The 24,417-nt window shown below is 28.8% G+C and overlaps 3 protein-coding genes across 6 annotated transcripts; 1 reads left to right on the forward strand and 2 right to left on the reverse strand.

Annotated features, from left to right (window-relative positions):
• Positions 1–5,787: 5,787 nt before the first annotated feature.
• Positions 5,788–11,156, forward strand: LOC103482728 (uncharacterized). 3 transcript variants are annotated; one of them, XM_008439020.2, is made up of 10 exons: positions 5,788–5,926; positions 6,047–6,193; positions 6,568–6,768; positions 6,872–6,994; positions 7,136–7,173; positions 7,288–7,396; positions 7,641–9,800; positions 9,991–10,128; positions 10,388–10,512; positions 10,632–11,156. In XM_008439020.2, exons 2-10 carry the CDS (start codon positions 6,116–6,118, stop codon positions 10,873–10,875), a joined length of 3,216 nt encoding a protein of 1,071 aa, XP_008437242.1. In that variant the 5' UTR covers positions 5,788–5,926; positions 6,047–6,115; the 3' UTR covers positions 10,876–11,156. The 3 variants fall into 3 exon arrangements, with proteins under 3 accessions (XP_008437242.1, XP_016898858.1, XP_008437241.1); XM_017043369.2 differs by having other exon boundaries at positions 5,828–6,193; positions 9,997–10,128; XM_008439019.3 differs by having other exon boundaries at positions 5,829–6,193.
• Positions 11,157–11,204: 48 nt separating this feature from the next.
• Positions 11,205–12,822, reverse strand: LOC103482729 (protein LURP-one-related 4-like). 2 transcript variants are annotated; one of them, XM_008439021.3, is made up of 3 exons: positions 12,312–12,822; positions 11,989–12,222; positions 11,205–11,816 (listed from the first exon to the last, which is right to left on the reverse strand). In XM_008439021.3, exons 1-3 carry the CDS (start codon positions 12,624–12,626, stop codon positions 11,679–11,681), a joined length of 687 nt encoding a protein of 228 aa, XP_008437243.1. In that variant the 5' UTR covers positions 12,627–12,822; the 3' UTR covers positions 11,205–11,678. The 2 variants fall into 2 exon arrangements, with proteins under 2 accessions (XP_008437243.1, XP_008437244.1); XM_008439022.3 differs by having other exon boundaries at positions 11,498–11,891.
• Positions 12,823–19,699: 6,877 nt separating this feature from the next.
• LOC103482731 (protein LURP-one-related 4) lies at positions 19,700–20,876 on the reverse strand. The gene is made up of 3 exons (XM_008439023.3): positions 20,504–20,876; positions 20,146–20,370; positions 19,700–20,041 (listed from the first exon to the last, which is right to left on the reverse strand). The coding sequence occupies exons 1-3, from the start codon at positions 20,753–20,755 to the stop codon at positions 19,907–19,909; spliced, it is 612 nt and encodes a 203-aa protein (XP_008437245.1). The 5' UTR covers positions 20,756–20,876; the 3' UTR covers positions 19,700–19,906.
• Between the last annotated feature and the right edge of the window lie 3,541 nt (positions 20,877–24,417).

A 24,417-nucleotide genomic window follows, 5' to 3' on the forward strand; every position in this document is an offset into this window, starting at 1 on the left:
CATATTTTATCCTAAGGAAAAGTCGAAGAAACATCAAACTATAAGAACTAAATTATATTTTTTTTTTCGATAATTCATAATATAATGAAAAGAAAAGGAAAAAAAACAGACCAATGTGCAAAGGCAAAAGCTGAAAATAGAACCAAAATCATGTGAGTGTTGAAGAGAATGAGTATAGATGAGACAAAAGCTTCCAAAACATTGGATATATATATATATGGAGGGTGGGGGATAAAAATAATGAAGGTAAGAAGAAATGACAAAAATATTAAAAGTACTTCTTGGACATCTTTTTGCTTGGAGAAGCTATAATAATAATAATCACATTGGAAACTACACTTTATTTAAGAAAAGAAAATCTATATTGTCACATTACACAAAAAGAGATAAAGTGGAAATTGATTTATCATTCACATGATTAACAACAACTCAGGATATAATCTTATGTCATTTTTTGTTGATCATAAAATTAGTGAGACTAAATCCTATGAATGAAAAAGCTGCCATGGCCTTTCATTTAATTTAGTGTACTTTCATATATATATTTAAGTGTAAATTTAACTTTATTTAATCATTCCAAATGGTTTTTCCCTATTAATTACTATGGGTTTTGTTGCAAAATTAATTGTTGGTTAAGAAATTAATGACACATTTATCCTCATGCTAATTTTTAATTTATTTTCATTCCTTTGATTAATACGAGAGATTATTTAGATTAAATAAAAAGAAAACTATTTTACGTAGCAAAATATTATAATATATATATATATGTAATAGACCACAATAGATCAAGATGCTCTATTATCCACGTTTATTTTGTATCTACCGCAGTCCATCGTGAATAGAATTTGATATTTTGGTTTATTTTCCTATATTTATAATCAACCATAAATAAATTAAAATTAAACATAATTAAAATATTGAGTCTAAACTTAGACTTTGAATTTACATTCATTACAAACTCCTTTCATAACCTACCCTAAAACAACCATATTTGATTTAATTTGGAACATCTTGGACAGTTTTCAATGTATTGTTGACAAAAGAAAATAAATTACAAAATGTTTTTATATTTTATTACCCTATGGTGAGTGGGAAGGGATATAATTTTATAATTGACAATAATTAAAAGGGACCCATTCACAAGAAATTGGAGAGACATTATTTGGAGGAAGACCATGATTTCATGTTCCTTAGGAAGCATCAAAAACAGCTTTTCTTTCTCTTCTTTGTTTATATACATGTACAAATATATATGTATGTATGTATATGTATACACTTTATTTTTTGTAAAATTTGTAGTAGGGAAATCTCATTTGAAGTAAATGAATTCACATGAGTTTGCATTTGATATGATAAATGAATAAGAGAAATTAAAGAAATGGGCCAACAAATTATTTATATATATATATATATATATATGGTGTGTGTGTGTGTGTGTGTGTGTGACAAAGGGGCATGTGCCAACATTTTTTCTATGGTACAATTATATAAAGCATAGGGACCAATTGCTTTTAATTAAAATTGACATTATCATTGGTATATTGCTCACTAGGTCCCCTTTGCATTAATTTATCCATCCCCAATTTTGGTTTTTGTTTCTCTTCGAGTAACCTTCTCATATATATTTCTAAATCTTTTCTCAATAATTTTCTTACCTAACAAAAATGAAAAAAAAAAAAAAACCAATGAGTTGGAATTATAAATTTCCTACCATATTCCAAACTAATTAATTTAAAAAACGAGAGTTTAAAACTAACCAATTAAAAACCTACCAACCAAATTAAAAATAGTCATTTTAATATAAAAAATTAAAATAAATTATTAAAAATAGAATATTTGACCAAACCTTTACTTTGAGTGTAATAAATTTTGTTTTTAGCGAAAATTTTATTGATTTTTTTTTTTTGACATTTTGTGTTTGGAGAAAAATAATTTAGTTTTTTTTTTTTTTAAATTAGAAGAGTAATTTATTTTAATGAGAGAGGTAAAGCTTGAAATAAAAAGGGTATATTGATAGGGACATAAATTAGAAAAATGGGAATAAAGTCCGTGAAGAGTGGGTGACGTGGAGCCCTTACCGACAGGCTTAGTGTCACGTGGACTTCTCCTTATTTACAACGCTGACCCTTTCCTTCACGCTCCTCTCATGACTATCTTTAAAGTCAAAATCCCTCCTTTCTTCCCCTTTCCCTTCAATTATTTTCTTCAAACCCTGACTAAATAAATAACTCAATCCTTATCATAAATTTTATATTTACTATTACCTACATGGGAATTAACTAAGATTTAATGACAATTTTAATAGATTGATCAAGGATCATATATCTTTGTAAACAACGTAAGACTAAGTATAATTAATCTGAATGAGAGACTTCGACCTTAATCTTTTAAGTATAATGACATTCTTTAAATATATTTTAAAAATTAGCTTATATAATCTAATCTACCTGCATTATTTCGTTTCCTTTTCATTTTTTTCATTCAAAATATAATTTGAAAAATCACTCTTGGATTAATCGTTGAGTTCAAAATTTACTATAAAATTTGTTACAGAAATGCTAAGAAAAACCTAATGAGGAAGGCCAATGGGAGTAATTTTGTTGAAATTCTATAAATTAAATTAAGATGTATTATTTGAATTTTTTTTTTCTAGAATTGTTTTATTAATTCTCTGGAAAAAGAAGTCAATGTATTTATTAGGTTAGTGATGAAAACTCAATAACTTTTTTTTTTTTTTACTATTTTAGAAAAAGAGAGTGATTAGATTGATGTTTGTTTAATACCTAATTCAATATATGATAATGGATTAGGAACTAAAAACAACCTTATTATCCCTCCCAACAAATAGCATTGTTTTCTTTAAATAAGATAATTAAATATATTTAAGAAACTAAAACTAGGACATTGTTTTCAATCTAGCAAATCATATTGTTACATCTGAGCATGCTCAATTTTCAAAATGCTAAGAAAGTTAGATAAGTCTACACAATAGATAAACATAGTGTCATTATCACACTTCAACACATGTGAGGAATCAAAATACCAAAACTTAATTATAGAGACAAATTTTCTCCATTTGTATTTATATTTTAGATCTAATCTAATTTGAATAAAACAAATCTTACAAATCATATATTAAGTAAATAATATATGTAGTTGTTGGTAAAATAATTTTCATACCATGAATTTCTCAATTGATATCTTCATCTTTTCGAGTAGAAGAATCGAATTCAACCGTGTGTGGATTGGTTTTGGACTTCCAACGAAGCATTAACCATTCTTCCTCGTAAAACCAACATTTTTATTTCCAAAAAAAAAAAAAAAAATATATATATATATATAAAAAAAAAAAAAATTCTGGGAGGATATGATTGTAAATACGTGAAGTTGTTGGGCAGAAAAGGAATTGCATATGCTTCAATTCAATTTTGTCATTTTCAAAATATTAATATATATATATATATATTTAAAACAATGTTTTTCATTTCATTTTACGACCGTTGGGAAATCGGTCCCTTACGTTACGTCGCTTGTGTCGTCATCGGTCGGCGTCCGGCAAATCAGCTTTTTTCTTCAAAGAACTAAAAAACAAAAAGATAAAATGGCCAAAATACCCCTGCTCTTTTTTCTCTTACACTTGAGGGCTGCCATTCAAGACTTGCATTAAAAATAATTTTCTACTATAGTTTATTTGTTAGCTAAATTACAAATTTACCTTTATTCTTAATCTTTTAAAATTTATAATGTATAAATTGTATGACCTATAGAGTTTTGGATGAAAATCGAGGTTTAAAATAATACGTAATCAATCTAATTAGGTTGGTTGTAAAAGATTTTAGCTGCTGCACGTATTTTTTCTAATAGATTGTCGTATCTTAAAAAATAAGTGTTAGATACTCAATCTTGTGATGACACATCTTCTCTTTGGATAATGTTTATTGGTCTGCCTCGATAATATAAATCACGTAGAATTTTAATTTATATTTTATTTTTACTGAGTTGTTATTGATTTAATTAAAAAATTTATACTCCTAAGATTATTTTTCCACGGTTTTTAAAATATACGACAAAAGTTGACATTTTTAGCCAATGTACAATATACAATAGTGTGGTCACATTATACATATTTTAGCCACCAAAACAAAAATTTATAAAAGTGAGAAAAATAAAACAATTTTCTTTCCTCATGGACTATAGTATAATATTAAAACTAAAATTAAAAAAAAAAAAAGAACATTTTCCTTTTGGATTAAATTATTATGTATTATTTGTTTGTTTTGATAGGGTCAAAAGATAGAGAAGAAAAGGTAAAATTAAAGGAGGAAAAATATGGTAGCGCATGGGACAAGGAAATAAAAGTAGGCTCTCCTAATCATATCAATTAAAAGGAATCCTATGATATATTATATATATATGTGTGTGTGTGTGTATAATTATTTTATCTCATTCATTCTATTATTTAATATAGTCAAAGAAAATAAATACATCAACAACTAATTAGAAATAGTTCTATTTTTAGCCAACCAATTTAACGGTTGCTAAAGGCTACAATTTATTGAGAATTTTTAGTGAAAGTTATGTAGTGGGATTGTTTTATATTATTTTACCTTAGGGATATGATTGGATTAAGTAAAAAGAAAAATAAAATTATATCAAATAACCACACACTCTCTACTATAAACATCGTGATTTAACTGTTGTTAATGTAAGTACAATGTAAAATCATTCCTGTTTTTTTCTCTATAGCTGAATTTAAGAATTCATAGTGAACTACATAATTGTTTTTCTTTTAGAAAATAGTTTTATCTCTTTGTCTAAATTATTTCATTAGATAAACTTTACATTCGACAAATAATTAATTACAAATGAAAACTAACCCCATTTTGAAAAAAAAAAGAACACAAAATTGACTTGAAACAACAAGGACATGTCGTATCAACAAACTTCTAAGAAATGGAGAAATTGACATTTCAATCCAATAAGCAGAAATCTTTCTAATGTCCATCTCACCACATCATCGATAACACTATTTTTCAATCGATAGATGCAACAGGATGAGTGGTATATTGTACTGTATGTAGAATTGTCGTCTTAATATTTACGACTTTTTCTTTCATTAACAAAAAAATTGAACCACTTCCAAACAGTCTAATTTAACAATAAACGTTTCCTTATTTTGCCCTCGATATCCAAGTTAATTATTGGATAGTTTTGTTTTTCCTCTTTTGGTAATGGAGCATGGACCGCTCTATATCAACACAAAAATAAGCAAAAACTATTATATTTACTAAATACATTCGTAGGAAACAATAAATTATTCACATTATATGTTTATTATCAATAAATAAAAAATTATCCCAATAAAACATTTATTTGCCTCATATTACTTCTTCATTAATTAGTATTAATTATTAATCCTATGTCAAAACACAAGAATAAGTTTATATAATAGATATATTATCTATGTGGCTTATTTTGATGTTTCATATTATTTTCCATTTATAATATTGACATGTAACATAAAATTTAATAGCATAAATATATATATAGATTTTGTAGCATATAATATGTGAGTATGAAAAATCTTAGCTGGATGACACGTGACATAAAAATAAATGAATGAGGAATATTTGAACTTGGAAGAGCACAAGGGCAAAATTGTCAGACCAAATTTTATATTCTCTCTCTTTCATTATTCAACAAAACACAAACCAAACCCAAAATAAATAAATAAAATAAATGAAATTTATTTAAAGTTTATTTGAAAATTAGATTTATAAAATAGAAATATAATACTCAGAAGCTTCTCCTTTTTCTTTTTCTTTTTTCTTCCCAAAAGAGGACAGTAAGAGAATCCTTCAGATCTCCCAATTCTTCTTCCATGTCATAATAATCTTCTTCCTCCATTTTTCTTCAATCTCAGGTTCTTCCTCAAGCTTTTTTCATACTATGAATTTCAATGGCCTTCATCCATTCCACCTCGCCTGCATTTTGATCTACTCTGTTAATCACTTTGTTTCTTACATCTCTCACTCTACTGCAGCAATGAGGTTCCGTTCATTGCTTGAGTTTCTTCTCTGAATCGGTTTCCGGCGCGGGAAGATAGGTGGAGATGTTTAAGTCGGCGAGATGGAGGAGTGAGAAGAACAAGGTTAAGGCGGAATTCAAGTTGCAGTTCTATGTCACTAAGGTATTTTTTTCAGGAATATTGATTTTGTTTCTTCTTTCACTTCTGGCTTCCACATTGACCTTGATTTTGGAAGTTGTTTGGTTGTTGTATAGCTGGTTTTAGATTGAGTTTGTGTGAATAGAATTTGAAACTCAAGTGTTTGGTTTGAGTTGTTGATGTTCTGTGGTTAGAGCTGAGAGATTAGTGCATTAATGGATTTTGAAACTTTTCTGGTGATGTGAATGTATGGAATAGAAACGGATCAATACATCTATGCTCGTGAACCTTTTTAGTTTTTTTGTTTTCTTCACTGCAAACAGAGAAAGGTTGTTTGGATTGCATTTATTTAGTTACTTGGCTGGATTGTTAAAATTGTAATTGCAATTTGATTTCAGGTGTCACAGTCAGTGGCGGATGCATTGACGTTATCCGTTGTACCTGGAGATGTGGGAAAGCCAACTGCAAGATTGGATAAAGTTACAGTTCGTGATGGAAGTTGCAAATGGGAAACTCCGGTTTATGAAACGGTCAAGTTCGCACGAGACACAAAATCTGGGAAGATCAATGAGAAAATCTATTATTTCCTCGTATCGATGGTATGTATGTATGTATGGAAATTCTAGATTTTATTGTGTTTTTTTTGTATGCAAAAAATGAAATGCACACTACATATGGAGTTTAACTTTGGTGTTCATGCAGGGACGAGCAAAATCCAGGGTGTTTGGGGAGGTTTCTATCAACTTAGCTGATTATGCTGATGCTACAAAATCTTCTTCTGTTTCTCTTCCCCTAAAGAATTCAAATTCTGATGCGGTTTTACACGTGAGTATTTCCAACTGTTACCTAATTGGGTGTGAATCAGTCATATTTGAGTGATCTTTGTATTTGAATATTAGGAACTATGTTGAATACTGAAAATTCATCATCCAGTGTTTACTAAATTTTCATTCTGTTGTTTCATAGGTTTTGATACAGAAGCTGCAGGCTAAAATTGAACCAAGGTGTGAATCTACGGTTGCGAAGTATTTTTCCATTCTAGTTGCAAATTTTCTAGAGGTTATCTTGCTAATGTTTGGCTGAGGGTTTGCTCTGCTCCTGATGGAAAATTTTTACAGAGAGGTAGAAGATTTTGACAATGTCAGTGTTAGATCCCAGGAGACAAACTTGAAATCGTACTTGACCAATGGTGAATTAGATGAGAGCACTAAAAACAATTGCACGGAAGTAAGGCTCCATTTCCAACTTTCTCTTTTCCTTTTTGTTAGAGATTTCATGAAGTTTTCTAGCATTCTAACTCGTGGACTTCCGGGGTTTTTTTTTTATTTTTTATTTTTATTTTTTATTTTTAAATTTAATTTTTAATTATAATTTTCGGTTAAAAAATCACCTTAGAATAAATAATTAAATGAGTTTTTTAACAGCTATTCTTATTGTTGCTCTAATTCTTTCCTTTTCCATATGTAAATAGGATGAACAGATTGGCAAGAGCCCTCATGATTTTGAACTAAATGGTGACTGTCAAGAATCAAGTGGATCTGATATTACATTGTCAAGTTCGGAGAGCAGCTCTGGACTTGATACTCCACGAGAACATAGTGCGAGAAACAATAATCATCTTCAACTTGTTACGTTAACATCACAACCTCACAAACCAGAGGCATTCCTTTCAACATCCACTAATAATAAGGAGAATCATAGATCACAATCAATGTGGACCCTTGGTTCTGATCACGGAGTAAGCATAGATGAATCTTCAGATGATATGCTTCCTATAAAAAGGTCTGGACCAGTTACGACGTCTGAAAGAGTTGCAGACATTGAGATTGAAAAGCTCAAGGCTGAGCTAGTTGGCTTTTCCAGGCAGGCAGAAGTTTCAGAATTGGAACTACAGACGCTTCGGAAGCAAATTGTCAAAGAAAGTAAAAGGGGTCAGGATTTGTCAAAAGAAATTGTTATTTTGAAAGAGGAGAGAGATTCACTTAGGGCGGAATATGAGAAACTCAAGGCCAAATCGAAAAACAATGTGGAGTTGGAGGATAAGAAAATGGAGGCTCTTCTAGAAGAAATGAAGGAAGAACTAAACCAAGAAAAGGAATTAAATAGCAATCTTCGACTACAACTTCAGAAGACTCAGAAATCTAATGATGAGTTGATTCTTGCAATGCGAGACCTAGAGGAAATGTTAGAGCAAAAAAATGGCGACAGACTCAGTCTCTATGACAGATCAAGATTTTTTGAGAATACTGAAGAGTTCTATAAGTCCATCTCGAAGTGTGAATCTGAGGATGATGAGGAGCAGAAGGCATTGGAAAAGCTGGTTAAGCAGCATAGTAATGCAAATGAAACATTTCTTCTGGAACAAAAGGTTATTGACCTATACAGTGAAGTAGAATTCTACAAGAGAGAAAAGGATGAATTAGAAATGCATATGGAACAACTAGCACTTGACTATGAAATACTGAAACAAGAAAATCATGGCATGTCATATAAACTGGAGCAATGTGAACTACAGGAGAAACTTGAAATGAAAGAAGAGTGCACGCCCTCAGCTACCATAGTAGAGCTGGAGACGCACATAGAGCACTTGGATAGGGAACTTAAGCAGCGGTCCAAGGACTTCTCTGATTCTTTGACCACCATAAAAGAGCTTGAATCCCATATCCAGGCCTTGGAAGAAGAGCTGGAGCAGCAAGCTGAAAAATTCATAGGTGATCTAGAAGATATGACACGGGCCAAAATTGAGCAGGAGCAAAGAGCCATCCTAGCAGAGGAGGACTTGAGAAAGACAAGGTGGAGAAATGCTAATACAGCCGAGAGGCTTCAAGAAGAACTGAAGCGGCTTTCGATGCAGATAGCCTCGACGTTTAATGCAAATGAGAAGGTAGCTGCTAAAGCAGTGGCAGAATCTATCGAGCTGCAACTGCAGAAAATTCAATTAGATGAAAAACTTGCGTCTGCTAATAAAGAGCTCCAATCAGTTAAGAGGGAGCATGAGGCTAAGCTCTGTGAACTCACAAATGTAGTAGATTTGCAAACAAGTCAGATAGAACACATGTTTTTAGAACTTCATACGAAATCCAAGCTGCTTGATCAACAAGAAAATCAAAAGGAGGTCTGTGAATCTCTCTCTCGGGAGATTTTGTTGCTCAAGTATGAAGTTGAAAGGCTCGCGACAGAGAACAGGTTTCTCAAGGAAAGCGAGAGCTTGATTCAGAACAAAAACATGGAAAGAAATGACCTGGTAACAACCATTGCTTTGATTATGAAAGAAGGTGAAAAGTTTCAGAGCGAGATAAGTAGAATCAGGCATCAGAAGGATGAGCATGAGATATCAATGGGATGTCTGCAAACAGAGTTGGAGGTGCTTAGAGATCACTACAGTGACTTAAAACATTCTTTAGTAGAAGGAGAGATAGAGAAAGATAAACTCAGACACCAGGTATTTCAGCTAAATGATGACTTAAAGAAGGTGAAAGAATTCAACGGTGTTGACATGCTCTGGTATAGTGAGGAACAAACGTCAGCCTGTGATGGAACTGAAGCTATTAACGAAAGTAATAAGTCCACTCCTTCCGAAAGTAGTTCAAAGGAAGTCGCAGCTCTAAGGGAGAAAATAGAATTGCTTGAGGTACCCTACTGACATTAAAGAGGAATTTAAATCTAAAGATTCAGTGTCAAAATGAAGAATCTTGCATGGGAGATGCATGATTGCATGTGCTTCCAAGCCAAGAATCAATTTTCTTTTCAAATTTTTTGTAGTTGGTAGATTTGTATTTCAATCATATTATTCATTTAATGGATCCTACTTTTCTTTCCAGAGACAGATAAGTTTGAAAGAAGACGCCATTGAAACTATAGCTAGTAGAATTTCAGAGAAGGCAGTGGATTTTCAGCACACGATTGAAGAGCTAGAGTGCAAATTGGAAGAAGTTGTTTCTACTAGCTCATTCCAAGAGGTAGGAAATGTGCATTATTTGAAGGCATGTAGATTCTAACCTCCATAGTGTCAAAAGGAATATTTCTTTTCATTAACATTTAAATCACAAACTTTACGGATTACATAGGTATTTGTGAACATTATTATCAATGATTCATCATGTAATATTTTTGGTGTCTGAATTTCCCTTGTCAATATCATATCGGCAATCTTTCACATGTTCGTGCTTATAATGTATATGTCGTTAAAATAACGTCTCATGACTCAATTTGAAGCAGGTAAGTATCTATCCAAGCAACGTCGAAAGGACCGGTGATGCACCCAAGGATACAGTGGTGAACCAAGGCCAAAACCCAATTTCTTCATCACCCGTAGAATATGGCAATACGGTGCCGGTTGAAAGGTATGTTAGAAAGCAGATAATAACCTCTCAATCTCTTCAAAGTTTTTGTTCAGTCTCTGATTCTGTATGTCCAATTGAATGAATTCCCCGATCCTCGTCCTTATTCTATTCTCCCGCAGGAATGACAGAATTTCAGCAGAGAAAGAATCGAAAGCCTGCAAACTTGACGACAGTGACAACAATTGCGACAATTTTTCGACAGAATTAGCATTATTGATGGAAAAAAACAAATTAATGGAGAGTGAACTAAAGGAAATGCAAGAAAGATATTCAGAGATAAGTCTCAAGTTTGCAGAGGTTGAAGGTGAAAGACAGCAGCTTGTAATGACTCTACGCAGTCTTAAAAATTACAAGAAGATTTAGTAATTATTTCTTAGAATTATATAGAAAAAGTATACACTTGAAGTAGCGTGAAACCACACATTCTCTTAGAGTGAATAAATAATTTGTTTGTAAATTATATAGCCCCCACCCAAACCAAAAAAAAAAAAAAAAAAAAAAAAAAAAGGAAAAAAAATGTAAAAGCAAAAAGAAAGCCACATCTGGCATCATCTGTCCGATTGAGTCAAATGTTTTTTGGTCCATTGAACTTCTCTCTATTTATTTTTAAATTATGTAATTATCTTTCATAGCTTGCCATGGAATACACGAGGTTTCTTATTCTTTTATTATTTCAGTCAACACTTCAGGGATAGGAAGAAGGGAAAGGGACCTTTACTTGTGAAATTAAAAGTGCATGTCCTATGGTTAAACCCTTTTACTTTTGCAGGAAATTTCTTGTAACTGAGTGTATTGCAGGCAGATGGGTTTTGACATAAAATACTCATCCCACCAGGCATCAAGCCTCATAACTGAAGAACCTGAAGGTGGTCCAGTAACCAACAACCCATATCTTATCAGACAGAAGAAATCCACTAACAATACAGGGTAAAAGTATTCATATACAATATTTCTGAATTCAATTGCATACTTTTCGATGGCTGCACCTAATTCACTTGAAAGAATTGAAGGGAGAAAAGGACAAAAAGCGTTGGGTGGGATTGGTCAAGAAGCTGGCTATTTTGGGTCCAATTTGCAATTTTGGCTGCGTGAAGGAAAGAAACATCAGATTCTTTCATGCATTGTTCCCAGGTTTGTCTCCTTGTTTCTCTTTTGAAATAAATGAATCATATTCTGTGTTGAATCAATAGGTAAACAGTCACAAGAGCCATGAGAAGGGAATGGTCTAAATTAGTCTGTACTAGGACCAAACTCAAAACATCTTCTCCCAATAGAACCCCTATAGATGATTGCTTTCTCTTTGCCTGCACAAACCCAAATGCCAGTTACTTCGTTTCATCACTTTTCACCGCTTCTTTTCTCCAAATGAGTGGGAAAAACTATAGGTTTAAGTACAAAAGTGGATAATATCATACTAATGCAGGATATGGATATCAAAAGCTTAGTGTAATTTTAGCGAAAAACAAAAGGACTTACCTCTGCGACAAGACCTCCACGATTGTCTAATATTCTGAAAGTTGTTTTGCCCCTCAACCCTTCGAATCTATAGCACAAACTTGCCTGAGATTCATCTCCATAAAATTTTACATCACAGCTTAACTTTCTACTAAATCCGAGAACCTTTTTCACTCTAAAGAATGGTTTTCTTTCCTCTGTATTTACATTACCATCCTCTTTAAATCCTTCCCAATCACACACAAACCATATACTCTGCCAAATGGAACCAAAATTAACAAATGAGGGAAACTATACAACAAAAGGTACACAATAAGATTCAGTCCTTATTCATGGAAACCCACCTTTCGACGTAGCGTGAAGAGAAGTCTCCCTCCAAGATCCATCAAAGAAACTTCCCTTCTGCTCTTCTCATCGTAATTGTCGATGCGAAAAACAATCTGACCATTTCCATTGAAAACTGTTAGACCATTTCCCTGCATGATAAGAGACTTCATCCATAGAGTGAAAGTTTCTGCCTCTGAATCAGCTGTCATACAAGGAAAACAAGCAGCTTCACCACCAAAGAAAAGAGAAATTGGTGAAAATGGAACTTTTAGCCATTTAGGACAGAAGATTCTATCTTCTTTCCCAAAAACTTTATGGGCCTCCATGATCATCTCTCTATAACAGTATCTTAGTTTATGTTTTATAATAAAACTATCCAAGTCAGAGACTTATAATTTTAATATATGAGAAGAAACACAAAACAAAACATGGAGTTGAGTTTTTATTTATGTAATTATGTATGGAATTCAACATGTTTATCATGCATGACGACAGATGGATATATTTGTTTAATGAAAATTATATGATTTCATTGTCTTATATTGTGATGAAGAAACTATTTACTTTTAAGTAATATTTTGATCCAGTTGGGTGCTACCAACTCATACTTACTCATGTCCATGCATCTCTTTTATATCAGCTTCGATTACGTCTATCTTTATATGGTTGCACCTATCTTTGTACAGCATGTTTAATTGTCGAATTAAACCTTTTAAAAAGATATTTTTAACACAAAGAATATAAGAGGTAATATTGTTTTAAAAATAGGTTGTTACATGTCAGTTTGCTATAGGGTACTTGCACTCAAATATATTTCTTTATATTAATTTGTTTTCTTAATAGTAAATGAAAGTACTTACTTTTCTCATATAATATTTATAAAGAATAATATCTCCTATTTTACTTTTCTTTCATAATAAAAGTTGATTGCTTGCTAGTTCGGAACAACAATTGCTTTTTGCGACTGAATTTTGGCCATGCTGTCTATTATTATTCTTATTCTTATTATTTTATTTAGAAATTATAGTTAATAATTAAGATAGCAAAGTGTTGCCATTGGTTGGACTTTCAATTATTTCAGTTTATTTTTTCGCTTTTTCTTTTTAAATTTATTAGTTGGACTTTTAGTTGCTTTAATTCTCTTTCAAATCTCAAGTGTTTTTAAATCACATTATAAACCTTCTACCCTCTATGTCGTGCTTTCCTTTAGGTCCCTTATCATCATTATAATTTGGTGGGTATTGAATTTTACACAAATTTAGGAAAGATTAAAGGAAAAAAAAAACGTTTTCTCAAGTGCAAGGTTAATTCCTTGGTTCATGAACTTTCACCCGTATCTGTCCCATCCTTGAAACTTTCAATACTGTATTTTATAAACACCTGACGAAATTAAGTTCTAAGTTATAAATTTGAATTTTATGTTTAGTGAATTTTGTGTTTAGTATATCCGTGAATTAAAAAAAAAAAATCAAAATTTGAGAGATTGGATTTGTAAAGTTAAATTTAAAAGAACTTCAAGTTGGAGACTAAATATATGTGTTTTACTAAAATTTAAATTCAATCAAACTTAATTTGAAATGCCAAATTTAAGTAAGAAAACAATGAAGTTTCTTTTTTCTTAGGTACACTGGGGATAAAAGGATTTCATGAACTCGTGGTTATTAACCTATATTAATTGAGTTATTCTCATTTCGACGAAAAATAAAAAGTTCTTTTCATCCTTAAAAGCTAGATTTTTCTTTTTCCTTTTCCAGGTATATTACAACTTGTTCGGTTTTTTGTAATTAACTTATTTAGTTTTTTTAGCATAGGTATCCGTAGTTAAATAATCTTTTTCAGTATTTTTTTGGTGTTCATAGTTAAATATTCTTTTTTAATATTTTTTAGTACAATTTGAGGTAGAGAGAATTGAATTCATAACGGTTTATCTTGACAAATATAAGTTGAATTAAGTTCATATTGACATTTTTTAATATTAGAATCTTAGCCTTTCAACGGAATTTTAAAGCTGACTTCTTAAAGATATTAAACATTCTTTGACTAGGATTCTAAAGATATTTTTAAAAAACAGGTTGAGAAAAAAATTATTTTTCTTTGAAAAGTATATAAGGTCTAACAAATGCATAGTAATTAAATTAAAATTTAGTGTATATATAACAATGAGTATTTAAAAATTAAAAAAAAAAAAGAAAAATTCAATACTGCTACACCTTGCGTCCACATTTAAGAAATTAATAATTCTATAATATGCTAAACATAATCCTAACAATTCTAAGAGAATCAAAACATCCATTTCTACTATATTTAGGACACATCCAATTCACTAACCCATCTGTATAACTTTTTTCAATCTATTTCAAAATCTCATAGTTTAAAACTTTTCCAAATACAACAGATTTAATACAAAATTCTATCAAAATTAATTTATACTTTGATAGGTCTTTGGCTAATATATCTACATTTATAGTTTTACTTTCACACCTACAAAAACATTAATCTCTCATTAAATTCCATACCTCATTTCCTCCATCACAAGTCATTTCCCCTATCAAGAAGCAACAACAAAAACTAATAAAAACGACAAAACCTAATAATGATGGATTAAGGGTACATTTAATATGAAAAATACTTAGATGTATTTCAATCTACACCTATTTTTATATAACCTATTAATTGTCTAATTAAAATTGTCATGTATCAAACTTTTTTGACTTTTTCAAAAATGTTAAATTACGATTTTATTCAAATTTCTACAATGTTAAATCATCTAACAACACTAAGTTTTAGAGTAGATGATCTAGAAGTCTTGTGTTCAAATTTCTACGATGTTATTTATTCTTAATTAATTTTAAATTCTATAAAAAGAGAAAGTACCATTAGACGATAAAGTATTAAATTTAGTTAAACTTTTGAGTCTATCTATTGATTATTTAGCAATAATAGTAAACAATATAATTCACGTAATAGCGAAGTCAAAAAGAGAACCTCTATCTAGGTTTGTTTTGAACTTTGAGAAGAAAAGGATTGATTTTAAGTAACATGCATGCATTTATATATATATATATATATATATATATATATATATATATATATATATATATATATATATATATATATATATATATATATATATATATATATATATATATAGCTTTTTGCTTTACTTTATAATTCTAGATTTTGCTTTCTTTTTGTTCTAAGGTCTCCAAAATACCGCCCGGCACCTCACGTGTTGGTCCAAATAGCATATAGATATTGATTTGACAAATTAAAATTAGCTTTAAAATAATACCCTTAATTAACTTTTAATCTTAATTTGTGATTAATTTTATCCTATATCTTACATTGCATAACCAATCAAATATATGAAAATTAACTTTTAAGTTGTTTATTTAGTTTACTTCGAGGCTTTCTCCTTTATATTGTAGTTTTATTTTATCGATATTATAAACTTATAACGGGAGGATGCGATACATTTTAATTAAATTTTAAAAATAAATTATTTGTCTTGTGGCACATTGTCATTAAGAGGTTGTGTGGATTGCGATTATATCTTACCATCGTTGTGAAAATAAAATGCAAAGAAATAAAAGGGAAGAAAATCAGCAAAATGACAATCACATTACCTAATTCGATGGGAAAAAAGTAATGCTAAGAGGAAAACTAGGAATAGAAGAAACCATACACATGATTTCCTTGAAGAAAGCACATGGAACATGTTAAATCATTAGAGGACACTGCCTGAAAGGGCCCATAAGTCACATCTACGTTTTTCTAAAGGAAAAAAGTGGTAGCAGGCGCCGTCGAAGTTAACTTCATCTACGTAAAAATATAAAGAAATTTCAAACTGACCGACGGTTCTATCAAACCTACCTTGAGTACACCTGATTGATATACTATATAACTTCAAGAATACGATCAAGAAGGTGTTGTATAGGGCGACAACTCCACCACCGCTAAGGTATCTTGACCAACTATGCGAGTATGCGTTACTAGTTAAGTGTGGAGGATAACACCCATATAGATTGGGGTGAGGTTTTGTCTTTGCACTCATATATCCAACTTGAATAACCCCATTCATCATTTGATTAGAATTGTTTGGCTAGCTAAAATTATGTGCATCAGCTAAATAATATCTGTTCACACTCTAGTATATTTTGCACTTATAATTTAAATAAGGCTACAATTTTTTAATCATGCAAATGATTTCAACTTAGATTTTTTTAAAACTCGAGAACACAACTATGCACCTGTCGAAAAAATCTAGTTCAACCTAAGTTTTAAAGGGACCAAACTACTTAGAAATAATTATAAATATATATAATTAATTATATTTTCTTAAACAAATATCATATATTAAAGAAGAATCAGTATAAAAATAATTAACTTCATAATTCAAGTATATGAAGATAATCAATTCGAGCATAGAACGAATATATTTATAACTTCCTAAAGGTCGAAACTTTTAATCCCCAAATTGTTAACCTTGATCAAAAAAAGAAAAGCAGAATCGATGATTAAAATACAAAATTATTAGAGATTTGAAAATATATATTGACCATTGAGATATATATATATGATTGTCACGTTGAAGTAATGTTTTTTTAAGTATGTAAATTGACTTCGGATTTTGAATCTCGTTGATTTGATTTTTCTAACTTAATCTTATGTTTTTTACAAAATAATTTAGGGACGGTTTGATGATAGGATTAGTGACGCTGAATTCTTTAAATAATATATATGTTCTAATGTTGATGATGTTAAAGTTTAATCTAACATCAATCTTCAAACTTTATATCAAAGAATAGTCTTTTTAAATATTCATATGATTGTATTACATTAATAATAAAATCAAAATATTCGTCGACATGCCCACTTTTTTTATATATTTATTTTTCAATAGTAACCTTAATATATAAATCAAAGTTACAAACATTTATGCACAATTTAATTATTTTATAATACTTATTTTTTAATCTAAATAGCACAAAATATATATTGCTAAAATTCAAACGAAGTTTAATTATTAACAAACATTGTACACTAAAAATCAATACTTAATTGAATTAATTTGATGGAATTATTATTCATATGATAGAGTTTAAACTATTTTCAAATTTTTAATTAAAATACAAACACTAAATTTTTAGATTCTAAAAATTTAGTCTAAAAAACCAAATATTGATACAACTAAATTTAAAAATATTAAGTGAAAATTCATTAATTAAAAGTATACTTTTTTTTTTTTTTTAATTTACCTTCAAAGGAATACTAAATATATAATACTAAGATTAATAATAACAATATAAGATAATAGATTAAGATAACTTCAACCATGTCAATATATTATTTTCACCCCTCACTATATATACAACTATGTATTATAAAAATTAAGTTAATATCAATATCAAAGATGAATTAAAAACAAATAACTATAGTAGTTGTCTTTTAAATTACCCTTTCCTAGATGATGAGGATAACTTCTTAAATTTTCAAATTCTTAAAAGTATAACTTCTTTAATTTAATTTAATTAGATGTAAACTAAGGATAAACTTCTCTTATATTGTTCCATATTTTTATTCTGATTTAAGAGAATATTAGATACATTAATATAGCTATTAATAATAATAATAATTAAAAAAAAAAGACTAGATAATAACAACATGAACATCAAATATTTTGTCTTTTATTTATTTGTTTGTGTTAAATAACTTTTCTTATTTTGGCTTTACCTTACATGATTTGCTTTCTTTTTTTCATTTTGAGTTGCTATTTTGAGTTGCTTTTCTGTAATTTTATAATGAAAGTCAAATTCATAGACTGCCATGTGTCAAATTATGTTAATTATTATTTGATTTGATAACACCAAATTATTTTTTAACTAACTATAATTGAATATATGTGCAGAATATTTTTGATTTGAACTTTAGTTTAAATGATTAAGGTGTAAGTAAACTTTGTTTAAAAGTTTATTAAAGTTCTATTTTATATCTTTTATGACAAAAAAAAAAAAAAGAAATTAATACATATATATATATAGAGAGAGAGATGATTAGTAATTACGACATGTAGTGCACAAATTTAAAGCTAAATATTGATTTTTCGATCTACTTAGTTCTTAAATAATATTCAATCATATAATTGAATGACATGAGACTTTCTTTCATTACACTAGAAGTTGGCATTATAAAATTTAATTTAAACCTTAAGTTTATATGATATAGTTGGGGGCATACAAAAATGCGAAGAAATATGCTTAGTTAAGTTATTAAAGCATGTCCGTCCATTTAAAAGGTTTCATATTCAAATTGCATAGTTAGATTACACAAATAAAAAATCAACTAGATTTACGTACACTTTAGATGTTATGATGGATAGGTTGATTAAATGATACAAAATAATGTCTTTGCACATTGTAAGATATATGTTCCACTGACTATATGTTTCTAGCTACATTTTGAAACTTTTCACTTTTACTTTAAACTTTGAAAATTGTTCAAAAGATATAAATTAAATAGGGAAATTATTTAAAGGACGAAACCGCATAAAATTCTTACAAATATAATAAAATATTACAGTTACAATAAAATCGATTGTCATTTGTATCTATATGTATATGTTTCATGATAGGCACATATATAATAATCTATCATCGTTAGTCATAGATGCAATAATATTTTGTTATATTTATAAATATTTTAACTTATTTTACTATATTTAAAAATTAGAAAACCCAAGTAATTATAACATCATATACATGATATAAATATCTTCTAGCAAACATAAGCATATAACTCATCACACGATCAACCATCTTCTACCTATAACATGTAGAAATTCATGCAAAACAACTTAATTATATATTACATGTAAACATTAGGAAGCATATGTGATATATCATATACATAATACAATTATATAAACAATATCTTCTTGGAATGATAATTAAAACGGTAACAACGTATTTACCTTAATCTTTTACATAGTAAATAAAAATATTTTCAAGTTAAAGAGTAAATTGAATGCTTTTGCTTGAGGTGATCATTGGTTGGTTGGGCTTGGCTTTCCGACTACCAAACAAACAATGATCGTTTGAAGAGTAAAAAATCGATTTTATCGATTGATTTAACTATTTTTTTTTTCGAACTGACATCGATCGACTTGGTTTTTCGATCATCATGCTACACTCAATTTTGCTTACGAGCATAATCTTTTATTTACCATTTTGTACCAAACATATCAAGAAATAGATCAAACAAACCACAATCTTGGTCATGTTGTTGGTCTTAGTTTTTGTGAAAATGGAGTTACCGTAATTAGGTGGAAGAGTTGATAGTTGATAGTTGGTTGATTGATAAAATGATTATATAGAAGAAGAATGAAATGAAAGAAAAGAAGAACGAATTAATGAAATTTGTATATATATATATCTATATGTATTCCACCGTAACAATCCTACGTTAATCCTTTACAAGAAAACCAAAATCTGTGGAGTTCTATACAACGTAACATCACAAAATCCTCCAAATAACAAAAGAAAACCAAAATTCGTATCAACTCTTTGTTTTTTTTTTTTTTTTTTCTTTTCTTTTCCCTTTTAATTTGATGATTTTACATTTGGCGACGGATTAATCCATAAACAGTAACCAAAGCCATAACCAACGATGTTTCGATCTGAGAATTTGCATTCAAACTCAACACATCATCTCCCAACAATATTCCGTTCCACGATACTTTTCTTTTAGCCTGCCAGTAATAATTAACAAAAGAATTCAATAATCAATTTCAAAAACCATGAGATTCAGATTCAGATTCGGATTCGGATTCAATTTTAAGATTCAATTCATTACCTCTGCAACTACTTCTCCATTGATGTTGATTATTCTGAAAGCCAATTTCCCATCCATTTTCACCAATGAAAATCTCTCAAATCCTACATTAATTTCACAAACCGCCGATTGATTTCTCTTCCTCGATCCCGATCTATACAATTTCTTCACTCCAAAACTAGGCTTCTTACTTCTCTCTGATTCCATCCATCGGTATCCTTCCCATCCACCAAGAATCGAGAATTTCTGTTCAAATTTTCATTCAAATATATCATTATTATATCCAACAGATCAACCAAATGATTTCTTCACATCATAAAATCAAGAGGAAAAAGAAAAGAAAAGAAAAGAAAAGAAAACACTCGCTCGGCCGGCTTACCTTTTTTCTGATGGTGAAGAGAACTTTGCCTCTGAGATCCATGAGAAATACTTCGCTACTGCATTTTCTGTCGTAGTTATCGACTCTATAAACGATGTCTCCATTAGAATCGAAGATTGTGCAGCCATTTGTGTGGTAAATTAGAGATTTCATCCAAATAGTGAAGGTTTCGGTTTCGGAACCAAGAGATGACGACGACGACGACGACGACGTCGACGGTGACAGCGCTGTTTGAGGGTACACTTTGGCCATTGAAATTGAAGGGTAAGAGAGAGAAGAAGGTTTGAAAGTTTGATGAATAAGGAAGAGTTGAGAAAGAGGAGAATTTATAGGGGACGGCTTTTCTTTCTTTAGGAATTCCTTCTTCTTCTTCCCTTTTTTTTTCTTTTAATGAAATATTTAAAATGAGAAATGTATATATATATATATATATTTTAATTGTGTAGAGATTAGGATGGTGTCTAAGTCTTAGTATATAAAATATAAAATCTGGTTTCTTCATAGGTTAGAAAATTAAATTAAATTTAAAAAAATTTATCAAATATTTACATTTAAAGAATTTTGTATTTTTAGGAACTATGATATCTTATAGTTAAAATTACCAAAATAAAATTCAATTTATTATATATGAATAATTTAAGAATTTGATTGGATTGATGTCTTATTATATATATATAATTATATTTAAAGAAATTGTTGAATATTTTATTTAATGTGCTTTAATTTTTACCTTTTTTTTTTCTTCTTCTTCTTTCCACTCGGTTTGGTTGTTAGTGTTACGTCGATTGCCACTAACGTTTCTGTCCTTTTAATTTTAGAATTCATTTATACCTTTCTTTTTTCTTTTTTATTTTTACATTATAAATTTATATTTTCTCCACCTTTCTTCATCACCCTCTTTATTCTAATATTGTTTCTAATACTATAATTCTCTTTTTTTTTTTCTAAATCTTTAATGAAAAAAATTCATCACCACCTAAAATAAACATAGCTTAAATCACTGACATTGTGTTATTAGAAATTTTATTGCTTTAGGTATGGTAAAAAACAAAATAACGAAAAAGAGCAGAATTTCTAAATTTTAATATCAACGAAAAAATAAAAATTAATTTAATGAAAACTTAGATAAAATATCGACATATTGATTAAAATTTAACGACCGAAGAGAGGAGGATGAGGTTTTCACCTAATCGAAGAGTGACAAACACGTTGGAATTGAAGAAGTGAGTCCAAGCCAACCATTTCTCTCTGTCTACGTACCTCTTTTTTCTTTTTCTTTTTTTGCTTTTTTCCTCTTATATTAATAATTTAATGACATTATTAATTATTAATTTTGAGCTAAGTTTGAATTGATCTCTTGTAACTTTATGAACTATTTATATATACTTTATAATCTACGTACTTATGATTATCCCTACTTTATTTATCTAATTCTATTTCTAAATGCAAACAACTCCCCTAATTTAAGCATAATTAATGCCTCTTTAATTACAAAGATATATAATAATTATATTCAAGTTTTAAACAATAAGACAATGAATGATGTGTGGAGAAATGTGAAGAATTCGGCGAAGAAATTATAATTTAGTTCAACTTTATTGAGTTGGAGATGAAGATGAGTTTGATTAATAATATTTGATTTGATGAATTATTTTTTGAGTTCTAAAACTATGGGCTATTTTAGAGGAAGATAACTCACTTCTTTATAATATGATTTTGATTGAGATATGATAAACTAATTAGGTTATTGTTTTTATGTTATTTATTGTTATCTTGTGATGTAATAAATAATTGAAGAAAATATTAATAACAAAATCCAAGATGACAAATCAAAGTTGATGTAAACAATCAAATAGAAATTATCACAAACAAATAAGGAAGTCCAACACTTTGTTCGACCTAATTTGTAGTTAACACACACTAAACTTATTAATTAACATCAAAAAAGTGAAATTTTTCGTTTTATTAAATTTGAAGTGGAAATCATTTGATTTTTTTTGAGTTCAACAATTAAGGAAATCGAAAAATATTTTTATTTGAATTATTAAAAAATGAAGTATGAATATATATTAAACTTAGATTTTGAACTTAATTTTAGTTTTAGGTTTATAAGTTGAAATACTACTTTAAACTTTTAATTTTAATTTTAATTAATAATCTAAAACTAAATTAAAATCTTGATTAGATTTTTTTTAATAAGATATATGTTACTTTGTAATTTTTTTAATATATCAATTAGATTTACTTTCGTTAGAAAATATGAAACTACACATAAGGGAACTTCTTTAATTAGATTGACCAGTCAAACAAATTAATAAACTTATATTCAAGATTAATTATTAAATGATTATGATAAAGGATATTTATAAATATAACATTATTGAATTTAGGTCATTGGTGTAAGCATTTAGATTAATATGCTATAAAATTAAAGAAAAATATAAGAGTGAGTTGAAGACTTAGTCCCACAAACACACAATATGAGGATAATGGTTTATTAATTAATTATGGTATAATTATCAAAATTAAAGTGGGAGATAATTATATTTTATTAATCCTAATTAAACATGTAAATAAATGAAGGCCTTAGTGGGAGGCAATTGCATGCAAAAGTAGGGTTAGTTAGCCATTATCATCTTCCTTAGATTAATTATGGTCTTCTAATTAATAATGGCATGGCCTAACAATGTTGGTGTTTCTATTAACTAATATTATCTTTGGTCCAATTCTACTTTGCTAATGACAATTAGTACCATTAATTTAACTATATAAACTCCCCCCACCAAATTAAATGTGCTTCTATATAAAAAAAATATGTTTTTCTTTTTCTGTTTAAAAAATTGGACAATTTAGAAAACCCTAAATCAGTCATACATGGGTCTAAGCTATTTTGTCCATTTCTTCCTTCATTTTCAAACTAATCCTAAAGTTTTTATCTTTTTTAAATGGGTTTAAATCCATTAGTCATCACCTGAAAAAGTGTATAACCCACTAATTATATTATATATTGAACCTTTTGTGGTAAAAAAGTTATTTAATTGATCAACCCAAAAAGAGGTTAGTTTTTATATTATATGTATTATAATGGGTAATTAATTAATTAAAGGGATTAAAAAATGGGGTTAAATTAGCAGCCAAATTGTGGTCTTAATGCCTTGACAAAAACCATAGTTGACTTTGTGTGTGTTGTAGGGTCGACCTAAGTGTATTAAGAGAAAAGACATCATTTTGTTTCTTTATCAAATGAATTTTAATAATTATTAAAACATTATAAGTCAAATCAAATGTCCAACTCTTTCAAACCCACAATTTCATGGTTGTTTCTTATCTTTTCTTTTTCAATGATTTCAATCCAAAGAGTAATGTTAGTTTAGAAACATTTCTTTAAAAGGAAAAGTTAATTTACATTGTAAAAGTTTTAAGAGAATTGGTCTCTGTGTTGTTGTAATAGTTTTTCTATTAATAAAGTTTCTATGAGGAGTGTCATTATTTTTTTTTCGATTTTAAAGTTACCTATGTTTAAGTTTTTGTATTTTCTATGAAATATAATATACTGATTAATAAACTAATAATTATTAGCATTCATTTAACCAAAGATCAACTAAGAGTTAAAAAAGAGTGACAAAAGAGTTCAAAACTTTGGCCAAATAGATTTAGGAACTAAAATTAAATTAATATAGAATTATTAATATTACTAACCATTTGAAAGATTTTATTATATTTATAATATTTTTAAAATGGGTTACACATTTAATTATTATTTCTAAAATTGTTAATCATTGTAGCTATTTTTTCTTACAAAGAAATAAAAACGATAACTTTTTATTTTACACAATAAATGTAATAACATTTCGACAAGTATTAATTATATAATAATATCTAGATATTTAATTAGAAAATGGGAGGAGAAAAAA

This window comes from Cucumis melo, chromosome 9 (assembly GCF_025177605.1).
Source record: "Cucumis melo cultivar AY chromosome 9, USDA_Cmelo_AY_1.0, whole genome shotgun sequence".
NCBI classification, from domain to species: domain Eukaryota; kingdom Viridiplantae; phylum Streptophyta; class Magnoliopsida; order Cucurbitales; family Cucurbitaceae; genus Cucumis; species Cucumis melo.